Below are 13,574 nucleotides of genomic sequence, written 5' to 3' on the forward strand. Positions count from 1 at the left end.
TTTATGGAAGAAAGTATGGTTGTTCCAACCACAACAGTTGTTGTTGGCATTAAGATAGTTCCACTAGCAAACAGTAAAAACTTCCTAATAAATATGTCATCAGGATGCTTATCATCTAACAAGTCATCCTCCAAATCAGACAACTGTAGGTGCCTCCTTCCATCCATTATTTCTTTCTTCCAATTATTCACTTCCTCATCCGTGCCTTGCTGCTCAAAGTCGTCCCCCCCATCAGACAACCCCATAACTTCACCAAACAACTCCGTTGTGAGGACAAACGTCTTCCCGCAAATAGTCAATGAGCAATCCTCCTCTTTAAAGTTGTCCACCATCCACATAATCAATTTGTGACATATGTGCACACTAGCCATTTCCAACAACCCCCCAAACCCCATTCCTTTAACCAACGCCCTTCTACGCTCACTAAAATGAGCACACATCTTACCAAACCACAGTGGGGAGCATCGTACATTTAATTTTTGGTTAGAAACCGAAGTGGACAAATGCTCTTTGTCCTCTTCTACATGATCCACACTCTGCCTTTTACGACCCCGTTTAGTCACCATAGCTTAATTTATGCTTCCCATGTCACAGGATGCATCTGTCCTCAACACATTTTTCCAAAAGATTAAAATTAAAAACCCACAAGAAACACCAAGATGACAATAGCAATAATCACACAATTTTATTCATACTACTTACACGATATATCGCATAGCACACTTTTAGTATAAAACTCTTTCAACTCGAATAAATTATACTAGCTTGTAGCATCCACAAACATCCACGCCTACATACTTATTCAGCAAAATCAAAAATAAATCCACTTGCATTTTCGGTTTTCACTTTTTTGTAAAATACTCTTTCAACTAAATCAACTAATACTAAATCAACTAATACTTTTTTGTAAACATCTTCGGTTTCATAGTTATTCAGAAAAATAATAAATGAATCCACTTGTACTGCATCTATATAAGTTTTCTACTATTGGGACGTTTCACTTTCCCAATAGGTTTTTTGTTTACCACATGTACAAACCCTATAACTACCAAATCGAAGCAACGAATCAAAATTAGCTTCAAATAACCACAAATTCGACCCACCCATAGTGTTTCTATCTTCCAAAATGTCCCCTCTATTTACAATTTTCTGCGTAACTTGATAATGGAGATAATTCGATTTTCCATTTTCCAGATAATTCGAGTCTACAATTTTCTGCAAAACGCCCCCTTTTAACCATTTTTTCCATTTTCCAGATAATTCGAGTCTACAATCGAGGTATAATTAAGTTCTTTTTTACAAATGCTGTACAATTTAAAATGTTTGGAAGATTACCTCGGGAGTATCTCCATCGACGAAGTGTTAGGCGGAGAAGATGAACCGGTGGTGTTTGAGGGGAGAGAAAATGTTAGTGGGTTTGGTTGTGGGAGTGGTCGTTAGGCGGCGGGTCTCCTTGTCGGCCTGTCGGAAGTCACCTCCGGCAACACCCCTGCGGAGGCGTTCGAGGAAGCGGCGATGGAGACAGAGGATGAAGTGGTGGTGTTTCAGGAGAGAGGAAATGTCAGGGTGGAGGAGGAGATAGGAGTGGGTTTGCTTGAGGGAGTTGTCGGGACGCGGTCCGCCTCTCGGAACTCGTCGGTGCCGATCTGGCTGCGGAGGAGGTCGAAGGAGCTCGAGGAAGGTCGAGGGAGGTCGAGGGAGGTCGAGAGAAAATAAGATTTGGGAATGATGCTGCTCGCGCGTGCATTTGAGAAAGTGAGAGGTTTTGGAGAAACAAAGAAACAAATCTACACCGTTTAATTCCAATCTCGGTCACAATTGTCTAACCGGATCAGTCAGCCATTTTATACCTACCGGACTAAAGACATTTCCTATAAATATATGTTATCCTCTACATATATTAGCACACTAGCTAGGGTAGCTAGTTAAACATTGCTGTGTATAATATATAGAGAGAGTTTTGTGGATCACATCATATATATATGAATTATAATATAATATTGGGTGTAAACACGCGCATGCAGCATCCATACACAGGACACACCACATGACCAGACTCCAGAGGGCAGAGGGGAGGGGAAGTATAATAGAAGGAGGGCCTTACTTTAGGCACGTAGCTTATTAGAATGAGAAATATTGAGAATAAGAATGAGAAATTAGAGGCCTGAAATATTGTGAATTATGAATATATATATATATATATATAATGGGGTAAAGCTGGTGGTGGTTAAGACCACATGGTTTCTAATAAATGCATTATGCATTGCATGACCAGACAAATACCAAAAGCCTTTGCCCCTCATGCTCGCTCTCTAACTCATCCATCTCCCCTTTTGCTTTTATTTTCTTAAATATTTATGTCCCGCCCGGCCCCTTGCCCTTGGGTTGGCGGTTGCTCTCATTGTCCCCCCATCCCCATCCCCATGCTTTGCTTTGCTTTGCTTAGCTTATTATTATCATTTCATGATTTCCCTCCCAAATAACATTATACACACACATATATACACTATTATTATTATTATTATTATTCTTATTATTATTATTTCATGATTTCCCTCCCAAATAACTAGTCGTGGCCTCATTTAATTTGCCTCTGCCTTTTCATCCCTAACTCTACTATTATATATATATATATATATGTATAGTATATTACATTATATGATTGATGTTATAAATTCGATCGCGTTAACTAATACTAGTACTAATTAATAATGGATAAAAGATGAATTGAATGACAAAACATCCCAAGGTTTAATTTGTCCATGACAAACAAACAAACAAAAAAAGGAGCATTCAATATCTTCATCACTTTCTGATCTGCATAAATTAAGACGATATTTATAGTTATAATTTCTCCACTCCACAATCCAGATGGATTGGAGCGATAGTCATCAAACTGACATTATTATTAGTTCCAAATAATTAAGCACATGATGATCAATCTCCTCTTGCAGTTGTGGGGAGGGATATTATAGATATAGCAATATTCATATTTATTATAGGGAGGCTCTTTAAACTTTCGGGTTTTAGAACTCATCTCACCAGTACTAATTCATCATAGATAGCACGAACATTGCTTCATAAATATCATAATCATATATTATTGAATTGAAAAAAAAATTTACAGGAATTAAACAAAACTTATAAATCATCACAGAATAAGAGTACACTAGGTAATTAATGACGAGAGTCACATGAAGAAAATGATAGAATGAAGGCGAATGGTTGATTGATCATATTAATCCAAAGGGGTGGGCTCCCAGGAGGGAGTTGTTGGACTGAAAAATCTGGCGACAACTCTTGAATCCAAAATGTGAAGGGCTTCGTCTGATTTAATACAGCGCGGAGTCTTGTATTGGTTGAGTGAAGATCCCCGAGACACGCACAAGTCCATAAGCGCGTCGAAGGTACCGCAGCGGACAACTCTGATCTCCAAGGGGCCGATGGACTTGTCCTTTCTCCTGCACCTTCTGTACACCGAGTCCAACGACTCTTCCACACTCCAACAACATTCCTCCATCAAACAACTGTCGAGTGAATCACGTACTAGGAGGTTTGGTTTGGAGGAGTCATGAGTTAGCTCCCAAAACAGCACGTAATGGCCCGGGATTGAGGAGGTGTCGGCGTAGCTGGTGTAGTCGGTCAGAAGCAGCCCCAGCGGGTGAAGCAACAGCTTGGCTCGGTTCATGGCGTTTAAGAGGTCTTCTTCGTTGGTCTTGTCGGTGTCGATGCTCAGCACCACGTTTCTCCGCTGCACGAATCGGAACTGAGGTGCCTTGTTGTGGAATCCCGTCACCATTAGAATGTCTCCCACTCTGAATCTGTACAACCCTGACCATAAACGCACGCAGTTTCACCAAATTAATTATACTAAACACATCACAATCCTAATAATGAACAAAGACGATTCATTTCATATGTAACAAGTTATTAAGAAGTCAAGGCCACCGGTGAAAGTTGTGACCACAAGTTCGTAATAGCGACCGAGCTTCACATCGACGAGATCGACTGCTTGGGATTTCACAACCTGGCCGTTGCAGTAGTCGCGGTCGCGGTCATTGAGAAGTGGTAAGAACTCAAAGTAGGCCATGTTGGGAATGAGAGTGTAGGAGACGTCACAAGGCTTGCTCAGAGGCTTAAAATTGATGCCAAAGTAGCATTCCGAAGAGGCATACATTGTGGACACCAAAGGCAGGCCTCCGCTATAGAATTCAAGAGTTGAGATGTACTGAGCCATGGACCCCGTCACGATGACCTCTACCAACTTGGTCCTCGGCCACATTCTCCGAATTATCCCCTCCCACGACCCCCCGCCGCCGCACTCTCTTTCAATCGCATCCGCCAGCTCTGGATTCGGTTTCTTCAGAACACAAGATAGTGCTTCCCTGCAACCGCCATCGGCGATCCAGTCGCTGAGACGGCCTGATCTGATGTCCGAACACAAGTCTCTCCAGAAATCCTCTAAGAACTTAATAGCGCGCAGCAAAGCAGAGGCGAAAACCGCGCCGACTCTCAAAACCTCGTGGCGCTGCACTAAACCGCAGAGCAACTGGCAGTACATGCTCTGCTTGGTGTCGGGGCAGAGTATGGTCTCATCAGGGCTGGTGAAGACGTTGTAGCGGTTGAAAGGCCGCTTTCGGAAGTTGCTGCTCTTGTAGTAGCTTGTTAGAACCGGTCTCGCCATTAGCCCCGAACTCGTCCGAATCTCCGGTTTTACAAACAGCAAGTACATTCCTTTCCCATGCTCCAACCCCTCCACGTACCTGAATTTTCATTTTATTTTTCGTTATTGCACATAAATGTCTATTTACGTGACTGTTTCATTAATGTCTACCCAAAACACAAACACTGGTATTTATTACTGTTATGTGTCGGTAATGTAAGTAGACTCGTCTCACTTGTTCAGGACCGGCACAAGTAGATTGTAGAAGAATGTCTTTCTGTCCAACTCCTCTGCAGTGGAAGGCATCATCTTCGGCTTCCCTCCTGAAGTTCCCGAGCTGCGTACATGTGTATTAGTATACGTATGTATGTATGTATGTATGTATGCATATGATTAACAAATAAATCCAATTAACAATACTCTGATTGTGTTACCTGGTGAGGAGCTCGGTTATTGGTTTGGCTGAAATGATGTGTGATTTGTCACCGTGAGCGATTCGTTCGATATAAGGCTGGATATCTTGGTAATCAACAATGGGGAGTTTGGTCTTGAAGAGTTGCTTATCAGAGTGGCCATTGAGAAAGCTACTGAGATACTCTGTGTCTGAGTTTGTGGTGAGTATCTCTTCCAAGACCTGTTGTTGTACTAAGTCTGCATTTGTTGTCAGTTCCTCCAAAAGCTTAATACCAGCTTCATTGTCGTTTGGATCATAGCTCGGCAACGACATCCTCCTTTAATTGGAACTCAAACCTTTTGATTAATTACCACATGATAATAGACGTCCCTTCTAAAGGGTTGAGCTGAATATTTTTTCAAAAAAACAAACACAAAAAAAAAATAATAGCAACAACAACAATAGCCAAAAGCAATAGCAATGGAGATGTGTTAAGCAAGAAAACAAAGACAGAGTAACTGCCATACAATAACAAATTAAGGAACCATATTGGTGTTTCAACACTTCCTCTCTCTCTCTCTGTCTTCTGTTTGAATTTGGAAGTGCCTCAGTGTAGCAGCAGATAAGAGTGGCTGAGGGGGAAAACCATTAAATAACAAATTGTGGAGGGGATTTTGGGAATTGATGTATATTCAAAAATCTTCTTTAAAAAAAATAATAATAATAAAAATCAAAAGGGAAGAAATGCAAGAGAAGCAGAGAGTTATGGAGGTCCTACACACGTGGCCTTGTCTGGTAATTTGTGAATGGTATTTGAAAGAAAATTGAATAATTGGTCAAAACTACCTAGAAGACATGGCTGCTTTTCCAATAAGCTTGCCTTATAATAGGATGATCAAAAGAAAAATAATACGAAATCTTAGACAAACTTTGTAATTGTACAAGATCCATATGCTAGAGATAAGCTTTGGTCAGTAATATTATTAATAACTATATTCAATAATAACGCATCTTTAGAAGCAAAAATTAAAAGTGTAAATGAAAAGTGTAATTTAAAGCCGTTGGTTCTCATTTTCTCAACGAAAATGAAAGTGCAATTGAAGCAGCCCTTTTGGGTTAAGTAGTCACACTACATATGGAGGGGAATAGGATACACTGTCTAGATCAATAACACATGACCTCATTAAGCCGTTTGATGTCACATTTTGATTTTGAGCCCCTCCTAAAAAAAACAAAAATAAATAAAAGAAACATATATAATAACATGCAGTAAATGGAAAATGAGAATAATAAGAGAGTAAGATACAGACAAGGGTTCTAATGCTAGCGAATCATGTGTCATCTCAAGGAGGGCCCTACTTCTGAAATCATCAAAATTATGATTGGATTATTAATAACATGCAGTTTATATTTATGAATGTGTACATATATATGTGTCTCTGTGTGCGTGTGTGTGTGTGTTGGATTATTATATATTTGGGGGGCCGTGGTTTGTTTTTTGTTTTTGTTTTTTTGGCTTCAATATGACAAAGTGGCTACTGTCTACTTCTAGCTCTCTTCTTCGGGGAAAAGCCAATGCCCATCACCTTTTTTTTTTACTCCTGCTTCCCTTGATGACCATTCGGATCTCATGGGGGGATCGTGATTCTTCTATTTCTCATGTGAAAACGATGCCCTTAGATACCAGGCCCAAAAAAGGCCGAGTTGAGCATACTTTTGACCTGAGGTGTCGGGTTCAAGATATACGGTTGAGTTTTGAGGGAGGTGTCGAGCTCACAGAAGGTGTTGAATTTAAATCCGAATTTTCAGGATACCTCATAGAATGCAATTATCGACTTGAGAATCAATTGATATAACATTAACTAACACTTGTTAGCAAAGAAAGTAGTTTTGGTTAACACGATCAATATTTATGTATGTATATATCCGCATGTGAAGTTGTAAGGCTAACAAGTGATATATATTGAATCTTCTATTACATGCAATGCACGCAAGGAATGCTCCTAACGGCCAACAGCGTCGAATAATACAACAAGAAAATCATTATACTAATATATCCATATAACCTTCAAATTGAGTTGATAAAATCCTTACGTTGTCAGAGAAAATCCAAACAACTTTGTTTTTCTTTTGTGCAGCATGCATCACACACACACACACACACACAAAGGAAAACAGGGTTGTTTTTTTCAAGATTTAACCTTCGCTCGTTTGCGGATACGAATTTTTAATTCGGGTTAAGATACGACATTTTTTAAAAATTTTTAATTGTAGTCGAAAAAGTTAGACGTGACATTTTCTGATGTAAAAACCTAAAACTGAAAACTCGAATCGGCAAAATGAACGAGACCTTAGGATGCCATGACTTAGAGCCCATTTAATTCGTTGATTCGAGTTTTTAATTCGAGTTTATATGTGATTTTATGTGAGAGCTTTTTATTGTAATAAATAAAAAAATTAAATGTGACTGTTTTTAAAAATTTTTTATTATAACAAAATTTAAATTTTAAATTTAAATCGGTAAAATAAACAGAACCTCAATATTTTAATCAGTAATAAGACGAGGTTTGTTTTGGAGCAGAGACAAATTGGCCGACCAGAGAGAGAGAAAGAGATTGTCAAACAGATAGCCAATAGAACAAAAGAGAAAAAAAAAAAAAAAAGGGATTGGGGAAATGGGATGGTGATTTCATTTGAAATGGTGGACACATTGGACTTAATTGAGATTAATGGAAATAAAAACAAAAGTTAAAGGAAAAAGAAAAGGTCCTCCAGTCCAGTGAGTCTCCAAATAATATAGGTTGGCACCAGCAAAGACGCAAACACGGCTTTGAAAAAATTGGAATAAACAATTAATAGACTAACAAAAGCCTTTTTTGTCTTTGGGACAACCTGCCGAGTCCTGACTTGAATGTCAAACTCTCTCTCTCTCTCTCTCTATTATATAAAGTAACTGTAGAGTGGTCAATATTTATTTCAAGAGAAAATTATGGAATTTGTAGTCTTTTTCTCCATGAAAAATGAAATTTCTAAGCAATCACCTGCACTACTACGTGTTCACACCTCACACTGAAAAAAAAAAAAAAAAAAAAAAAAAAAAAAAGGGGACGGAAAACCACAAAAAAAAAAAAAAAAAAAAAAAAAAAAAAAAGTACAATGGGCACGGAAAAAGTCTTTTTTGTGTGTGTGTGTGCGGTGTGGGATGGAACTTGGAAATCAAGAGGAAACTAAGGGGTTGTTTTTTACATTTTTGAGTCGATGATTTAAGTGATAATTTTAAGTTAAGTTTAAATTATAATTTAAATTAAAATTATAACTTAAATTTATATTTAGATATGTATATTTAAGTTATGATTTAAATTAAGAATTTATTTAAATTTGTGTTTGAGTGTGTCAAAATTTAAATTTATATTTAGATAGTATTTTAATAAAAACTCAATAGTGAAGAAAAATTTTAATAGGGTATATGTATATAATTTTATTTGTCTTTTTATTAATCATCTCAATCAGAATTAAAGAAAAAAATTTAAATCTCGAGTTTAACCACAAATTTAAATTTAAACTCAAATTAAAAAAAATATGAACTTAAATAAAATTATAACTTAAATTTAAATTTTTTTTTTAAATTTCATTAAAAAAAAAATAATCCTCCGTACTAATGGAAAAAGGTACGTGTAGGTAAACACAAACTCAAAAGCTCCCTTGTTTGTTTGGGGTATTAAAGGAAGAAAGAAAAGAAAAGCAAAGACTTTTAGTAGCGTCTTTGCTATCTGGTCTCTGAGGCCTCAGGCTGTTGGCCCGTCAACAACACAAAAATGGAGTCTCCTCCAACCTCAACTCCATTCCTATCTGATGCTTAATCCAAACCCAATCCCAGGTTTCTTTGTTTTGTCTGCCTCTTCTTAATCCTCATCACTTTTGAGTTGGAGTTTTTAAGTTTGAATTGGACGACCACCAAAAAGCGTGAACATGCCACGCCTTCACAGCCAATACGATCTGATCTATTAAAAAACCAGAAACCAGCACGAGTTTTTGTTGTCGCAGGACGATAGGAATCGAGACCACGCTCACCGGCTTATGGAGAAGATTGCGGGAGTCAGTTGAGTGTTCAGTTGGTTAAGGAAGAGGTTCAACTCTTGAAGCAGGAAATGGAGGTACAAAAGAAGCAGGGCGAAGCAGTTCAAGTTTCTCAGTTGATAGGGTTGTTGTACGATACAGAAATGGTCAGGAGCGTTGAATCAGGGTCAGCTGCACGTGAAGATCAGCAACCACTTAGTTCGTTTAGATGTCCATTAAGCAACAAGGTGATGACAGACCCAGTAGCAATTCTATGCGGCCACAGCTTTGAGAGAAGTGCAATTCAAGAATATTTTGGCCAAGGAGATTATAATAATAAATGCCCAAAATGTGGATGTGAGCTTGAAGCTATGGATCTTACGCCCAACCTCCTGCTTCGGAGCTCCATAGACGAGTGGAAGCATAGAGACCTCGACTCAAGATTTCAAGCCGCGGTTCTCGGAATCAAATCTGGTGACCACTCTACGCAAAACAAGGCCTTAGAGGAGATGCAGCATTTCATGCAAATGCCTAAATATTCACTCAGAGTTGCGGAACAAGGACTCACATCCTCGTTTGTCGAAATCCTAAAAGACACTAGGTTCAATGCTGCAACAGCTTTGAAATGCCTCTTTTATCTAGCCAAATATGATGACCATCAAAAGGCAAGAAACAAGATTATGGAGGTTTTTTTTTTTTTTTTTATTTCATTTTATCCCACTAGTACTTGTCGGGAGAGAAATCACATGTGAAATTGAGCCCGACTTAACCCAAAAAATTAACTTATTAAGTCCTTTCATGTATATAAATCATTTCAACTTTTCTCAACAGTACTACCATTTAATTTTTAACCTATTAACACCGTGAAAATGTCTCTTTGTTGTTGGTTTGGTTCTTGCAGGAAGCAATTGTTGAAGCAGGGGCAATTCGCCGCATTGTGAAGCACTTGTGCAAAAGTGGACAAGAATCTGACGCCCTTTCAGTTCTGTTGGAGCTGTCAAAAAAGGAAATATTAATAGACAAAATAGGAAATGCAATAGACTGCATTCCTATTTTAGTTTCTCTTGTAGAAAACAACAACGTTGAGGTGTCAGAGAAAGCCCAAGCAGTGTTGTGCAACATCTCATCTAACACCCATTTTGTTGTCAAGATGGCCGGAGCCGGGCACTTCCAGCCATTTGTTGCTCGCTTCAATCAAGGTTAAAAAAATATAGCATGTGTCATATTATAATGTTAGTTATAATATTAAATTTAAGAACGATTTCCTTATTCAAATGCTAAATTTTTAGATTGACACATGAAGTAAGCACTATAATTGGAGATACTGTTCTTAATCGCGTGACAAAATGATAAATTTTTTCTTCTTTTAGGACCTCAAGAAACAAGAGCATGGATGGCTACAGCCTTGACAGAGATGCCACTCAAGGAGAACAACATTAAGGACTTGAAAGACAAGGAATTCATACACAACTTAATCCAAATGCTCTCTTCAAGCATCCCAGCTTGCAAATCTGCTTGCCTCAAGTCCATCCAGAAGCTTCTATCATACCACAAGATGGTAAAGCGGCTTTTAAAAGACTCTGTTACAATACCATATTTGCTGGTTCTCATCTCATATGCTGGCTCTGATCTGAGCTTGAAACAAGAAGCCGCCGAGATTCTTGCTCTACTTGTTGGTGCTAGTAAGGACCGTGAGCTCCAAAAATATCAGGGCTTACAGGAGCTACAATCAGAGCACAACGTTAGTCTACTGTTGCAGCATGTAGCCAGTGCTGATGGGCAAACCAAGATTCAGTTCTTGCACCTGCTGGTTGAACTTAGCTACAAATCAGAGACAGCTCGAAATCTGATCCGAACGGATGAGGATGCTATTGCGCGCCTCTTCTCTTCCATTCGTGGAGAACAGCCTGCGGTCAGAAGATGGGCAATGAAGCTTATAAACTGCATATCTGAAGGTCATCCTGATGGGGTTCCATTGCCACCTAACTCTCCTGAAAAGGAAACTGCCATTATTACCTTGGCAGCAATCTTCACCAATTCGTCAGACATCAGAGAAAGGTCTTCTGCTGCCAGAATCATAAGCCAGCTCCCCAATAATGATGCTATAATCGATGAAATACTGCGCAAGTCAGAAGTGCTCAAGTCCATTCATGAGGTGATTTGCAGCATGGACGGTGAAAATGGCGGTGGCATAGCAACATCAGCTGCAGCCAGGCCAGATGCATGTCTATTAGAAAATGCTCTAGCGGCACTCTTGCGCTACACAGAACCTACCAATCCTGAACTTAAGAGGCAATTGGGGAAACTTGAAATGTATCCGTCGCTAGTTCGCATCCTATCTAGAGGAAGCTCGCTAGCGAAGCAGCACACAGCCATGGCGCTTGCCCAACTATCTCAATCAACCAGGCTATTAGTCTCCAATGGGACGACCATGACAAGCCAATCCAGAAAATCCGTTACTCCTCTGCTTTATGTCATGAAGTTCTTCCCGAATAGTGGTGGTTGCTGCTGCTTAGCCCCATCCGCGAGCACAAGTTTATGTTCTATTCACGGTTCTGCCTGCGCAGAAAGAGACACATTCTGCCTCGTCAAGGTGGATGCAGTGAAGCCACTTGTGCAGACATTGAGCGAGGTGGAATCTGGGGTGGCGGAGGCTGCTCTGATGGCACTTGAGACACTGTTAATAGACCACGCCACACTATCCCGCGCGATTTCTACCATTGTGGATAGCGAGGGTGTGGTGGCCTTCCTGCAAGTCTTGGAGAAGGGAAGCTCATCTGCCAAAAGCAAAGCTTTGGATCTCTTCCAAAAGATCCTTCAACATACACATATGAGTGAACAGACATTTCAGAGATCAGAAAGGATCCTTATCCAACTTCTTCATGACACTGAACTCAAGAAAAAAGCTGCTTTGGTGCTTAGGCAGATGGGAGTCATTCCGGAGCAATCTTCCTACTTCTAAACTTGACCCCTTTTTTTCTTTTTTTGTTGAATTCAGTGCTTAGGAGTAAAAGAGAATTACATGTAAGAAGTATAGAGATGTGTGTATATGACTGAACTTTAGCTACAACATCAAACAGATATCAGATTATTGAGGTAAGAAGTAGGGGAGCCGTTCATATATCATCTATAGGACAACACAGCTGAAAAATACGTTGAATTTGTCAGAGAAAGAAAGATTAGGTGCCATTGTGTTGGTTGAACTTACATATCAATATCATGTGAAAATTTTACAGTCAAATGAAATAACATTTCGACAAACAGGTGACTATCAAAGCTATAGACTAATATGCTATATAGATAGTCAAAGTCCCTTTATTTATTTCTTTTTGCCAACCAAAACAGGCTCATAGTCATAGATAAAGCAATTCTCCTCTTTTGGGGAATCTCTCGTTGCCTTTGGGTCTTAAATATATTGCTATTGACCATAAAAGTAACATGTGAGTTCTTTTTTTTTATATTTTGCACTCGATTTACTTATTGCATCCATACTATCCATTCTATGAAAGAACAGGCCATGCATTGTGTATAATATTTGACTTGTTCTACCCTCGCTGCCCGTTAAATGTATGTTTTCTATTGTTCTTTAATAATGATGTACTTGGTCTTTTGTTTCTTCCCAAGCTATATATCACTTAGAATGCTTTACAACTTATATGGTCACAAAATACTTTTTGAGCAAGTGATTGGGTGCGTACCTTCTTAGAATTTTATTGTCCGACACTTCCAAAGTCATATAAACTGCAAGAAACTTGTTTTCATGAGCACCAATATGCTAAGCCCCTATTTTAATGTTTTTTTTGCTTCTTCTCCATGATTCGAAAGTTAATTAGAATGCAGCAGATTGCGCCGTCATATGTTTGAGAGATGGCATATTTTTGATCGTCGAACCTCAAAAAACTATCTGTTATAGACCGAACCTCGAGTCTTTCGAACTCAATATCTGAATTGGTTGTATGTATTTCGGTCAATGTTATCTCGATGGTTCCCCTTGACTCGTCGATCCTATTAGAATCCTGATCTAATAGCAATACTAATATGGTTTCATCAATCAATCAATCGTCACCATTAAGACAGCATATGTCACGCTCTTGATTCCTTCCGGTGTGGGGGAAAATCTCTCAACAACAACACCAAAAGTCGTTGGAGCGCAAAACAACATAAAGAACAACGTAAACGCCCATGCCTTCAAAAAGTTTCACCTAATCCTTTGCTGAAAAGTGGAATTCTTTTTGAGTTTCCTTGGTTTGCTCACGTCATTTCTGACTTTTTCATTTTTTCCATTTTTTTTTTTTTTTGGGGGCTGAAATGAAAGCGAGCATGTTACAGTAAACACCAAAAAAGGTCAACGTATTCATAAGTTAATTACGGCTTAACCGCCCACCTTCCGTGTATGAAGATTTCAACTCCCTTAAATTTCACAATTATTGCTCTTTTTTTTTTAACAAATTATTCATTCAG

General features: G+C 38.9%; 2 protein-coding genes across 2 annotated transcripts; one reads left to right on the top strand and one right to left on the bottom strand.

Annotated features, from left to right (window-relative positions):
- Positions 1-3,238: 3,238 nt before the first annotated feature.
- Positions 3,239-5,390, bottom strand: LOC21388180 (indole-3-acetic acid-amido synthetase GH3.17). The gene is made up of 4 exons (XM_024175793.1): positions 5,098-5,390; positions 4,899-5,000; positions 3,949-4,763; positions 3,239-3,831 (listed from the first exon to the last, which is right to left on the bottom strand). Exons 1-4 carry the CDS (start codon positions 5,388-5,390, stop codon positions 3,239-3,241), a joined length of 1,803 nt encoding a protein of 600 aa, XP_024031561.1.
- A 3,429-nt stretch (positions 5,391-8,819) lies between these two features.
- Positions 8,820-12,560, top strand: LOC21388181 (U-box domain-containing protein 44). Its single transcript, XM_024175790.1, has 3 exons — positions 8,820-9,778; positions 10,015-10,312; positions 10,484-12,560. Exons 1-3 carry the CDS (start codon positions 9,206-9,208, stop codon positions 12,073-12,075), a joined length of 2,463 nt encoding a protein of 820 aa, XP_024031558.1. The 5' UTR covers positions 8,820-9,205; the 3' UTR covers positions 12,076-12,560.
- The last annotated feature ends 1,014 nt before the right edge of the window (positions 12,561-13,574 follow it).

This window comes from Morus notabilis, unplaced genomic scaffold (genome assembly GCF_000414095.1).
Source record: "Morus notabilis unplaced genomic scaffold, ASM41409v2 Scaffold344, whole genome shotgun sequence".
NCBI lineage: Eukaryota > Viridiplantae > Streptophyta > Magnoliopsida > Rosales > Moraceae > Morus > Morus notabilis.

Coding starts and splice junctions, on each gene's coding strand:
- LOC21388180 (XM_024175793.1), bottom strand. CDS start 5,390: ATGTCGTTGCCGAGCTATGATCCAAACGACAATGAAGCTGGTATTAAG. Junction 5,001..5,097: donor ATAACCGAGCTCCTCACCAG/GTAACACAATCA, acceptor ACATGTACGCAG/CTCGGGAACTTCAGGAGGGA. Junction 4,764..4,898: donor CTTGTGCCGGTCCTGAACAA/GTGAGACGAGTC, acceptor ATGAAAATTCAG/GTACGTGGAGGGGTTGGAGC.
- LOC21388181 (XM_024175790.1), top strand. CDS start 9,206: ATGGAGGTACAAAAGAAGCAGGGCGAAGCAGTTCAAGTTTCTCAGTTG. Junction 9,779..10,014: donor AATATGATGACCATCAAAAG/GCAAGAAACAAG, acceptor TGGTTCTTGCAG/GAAGCAATTGTTGAAGCAGG. Junction 10,313..10,483: donor TGTTGCTCGCTTCAATCAAG/GTTAAAAAAATA, acceptor TTCTTCTTTTAG/GACCTCAAGAAACAAGAGCA.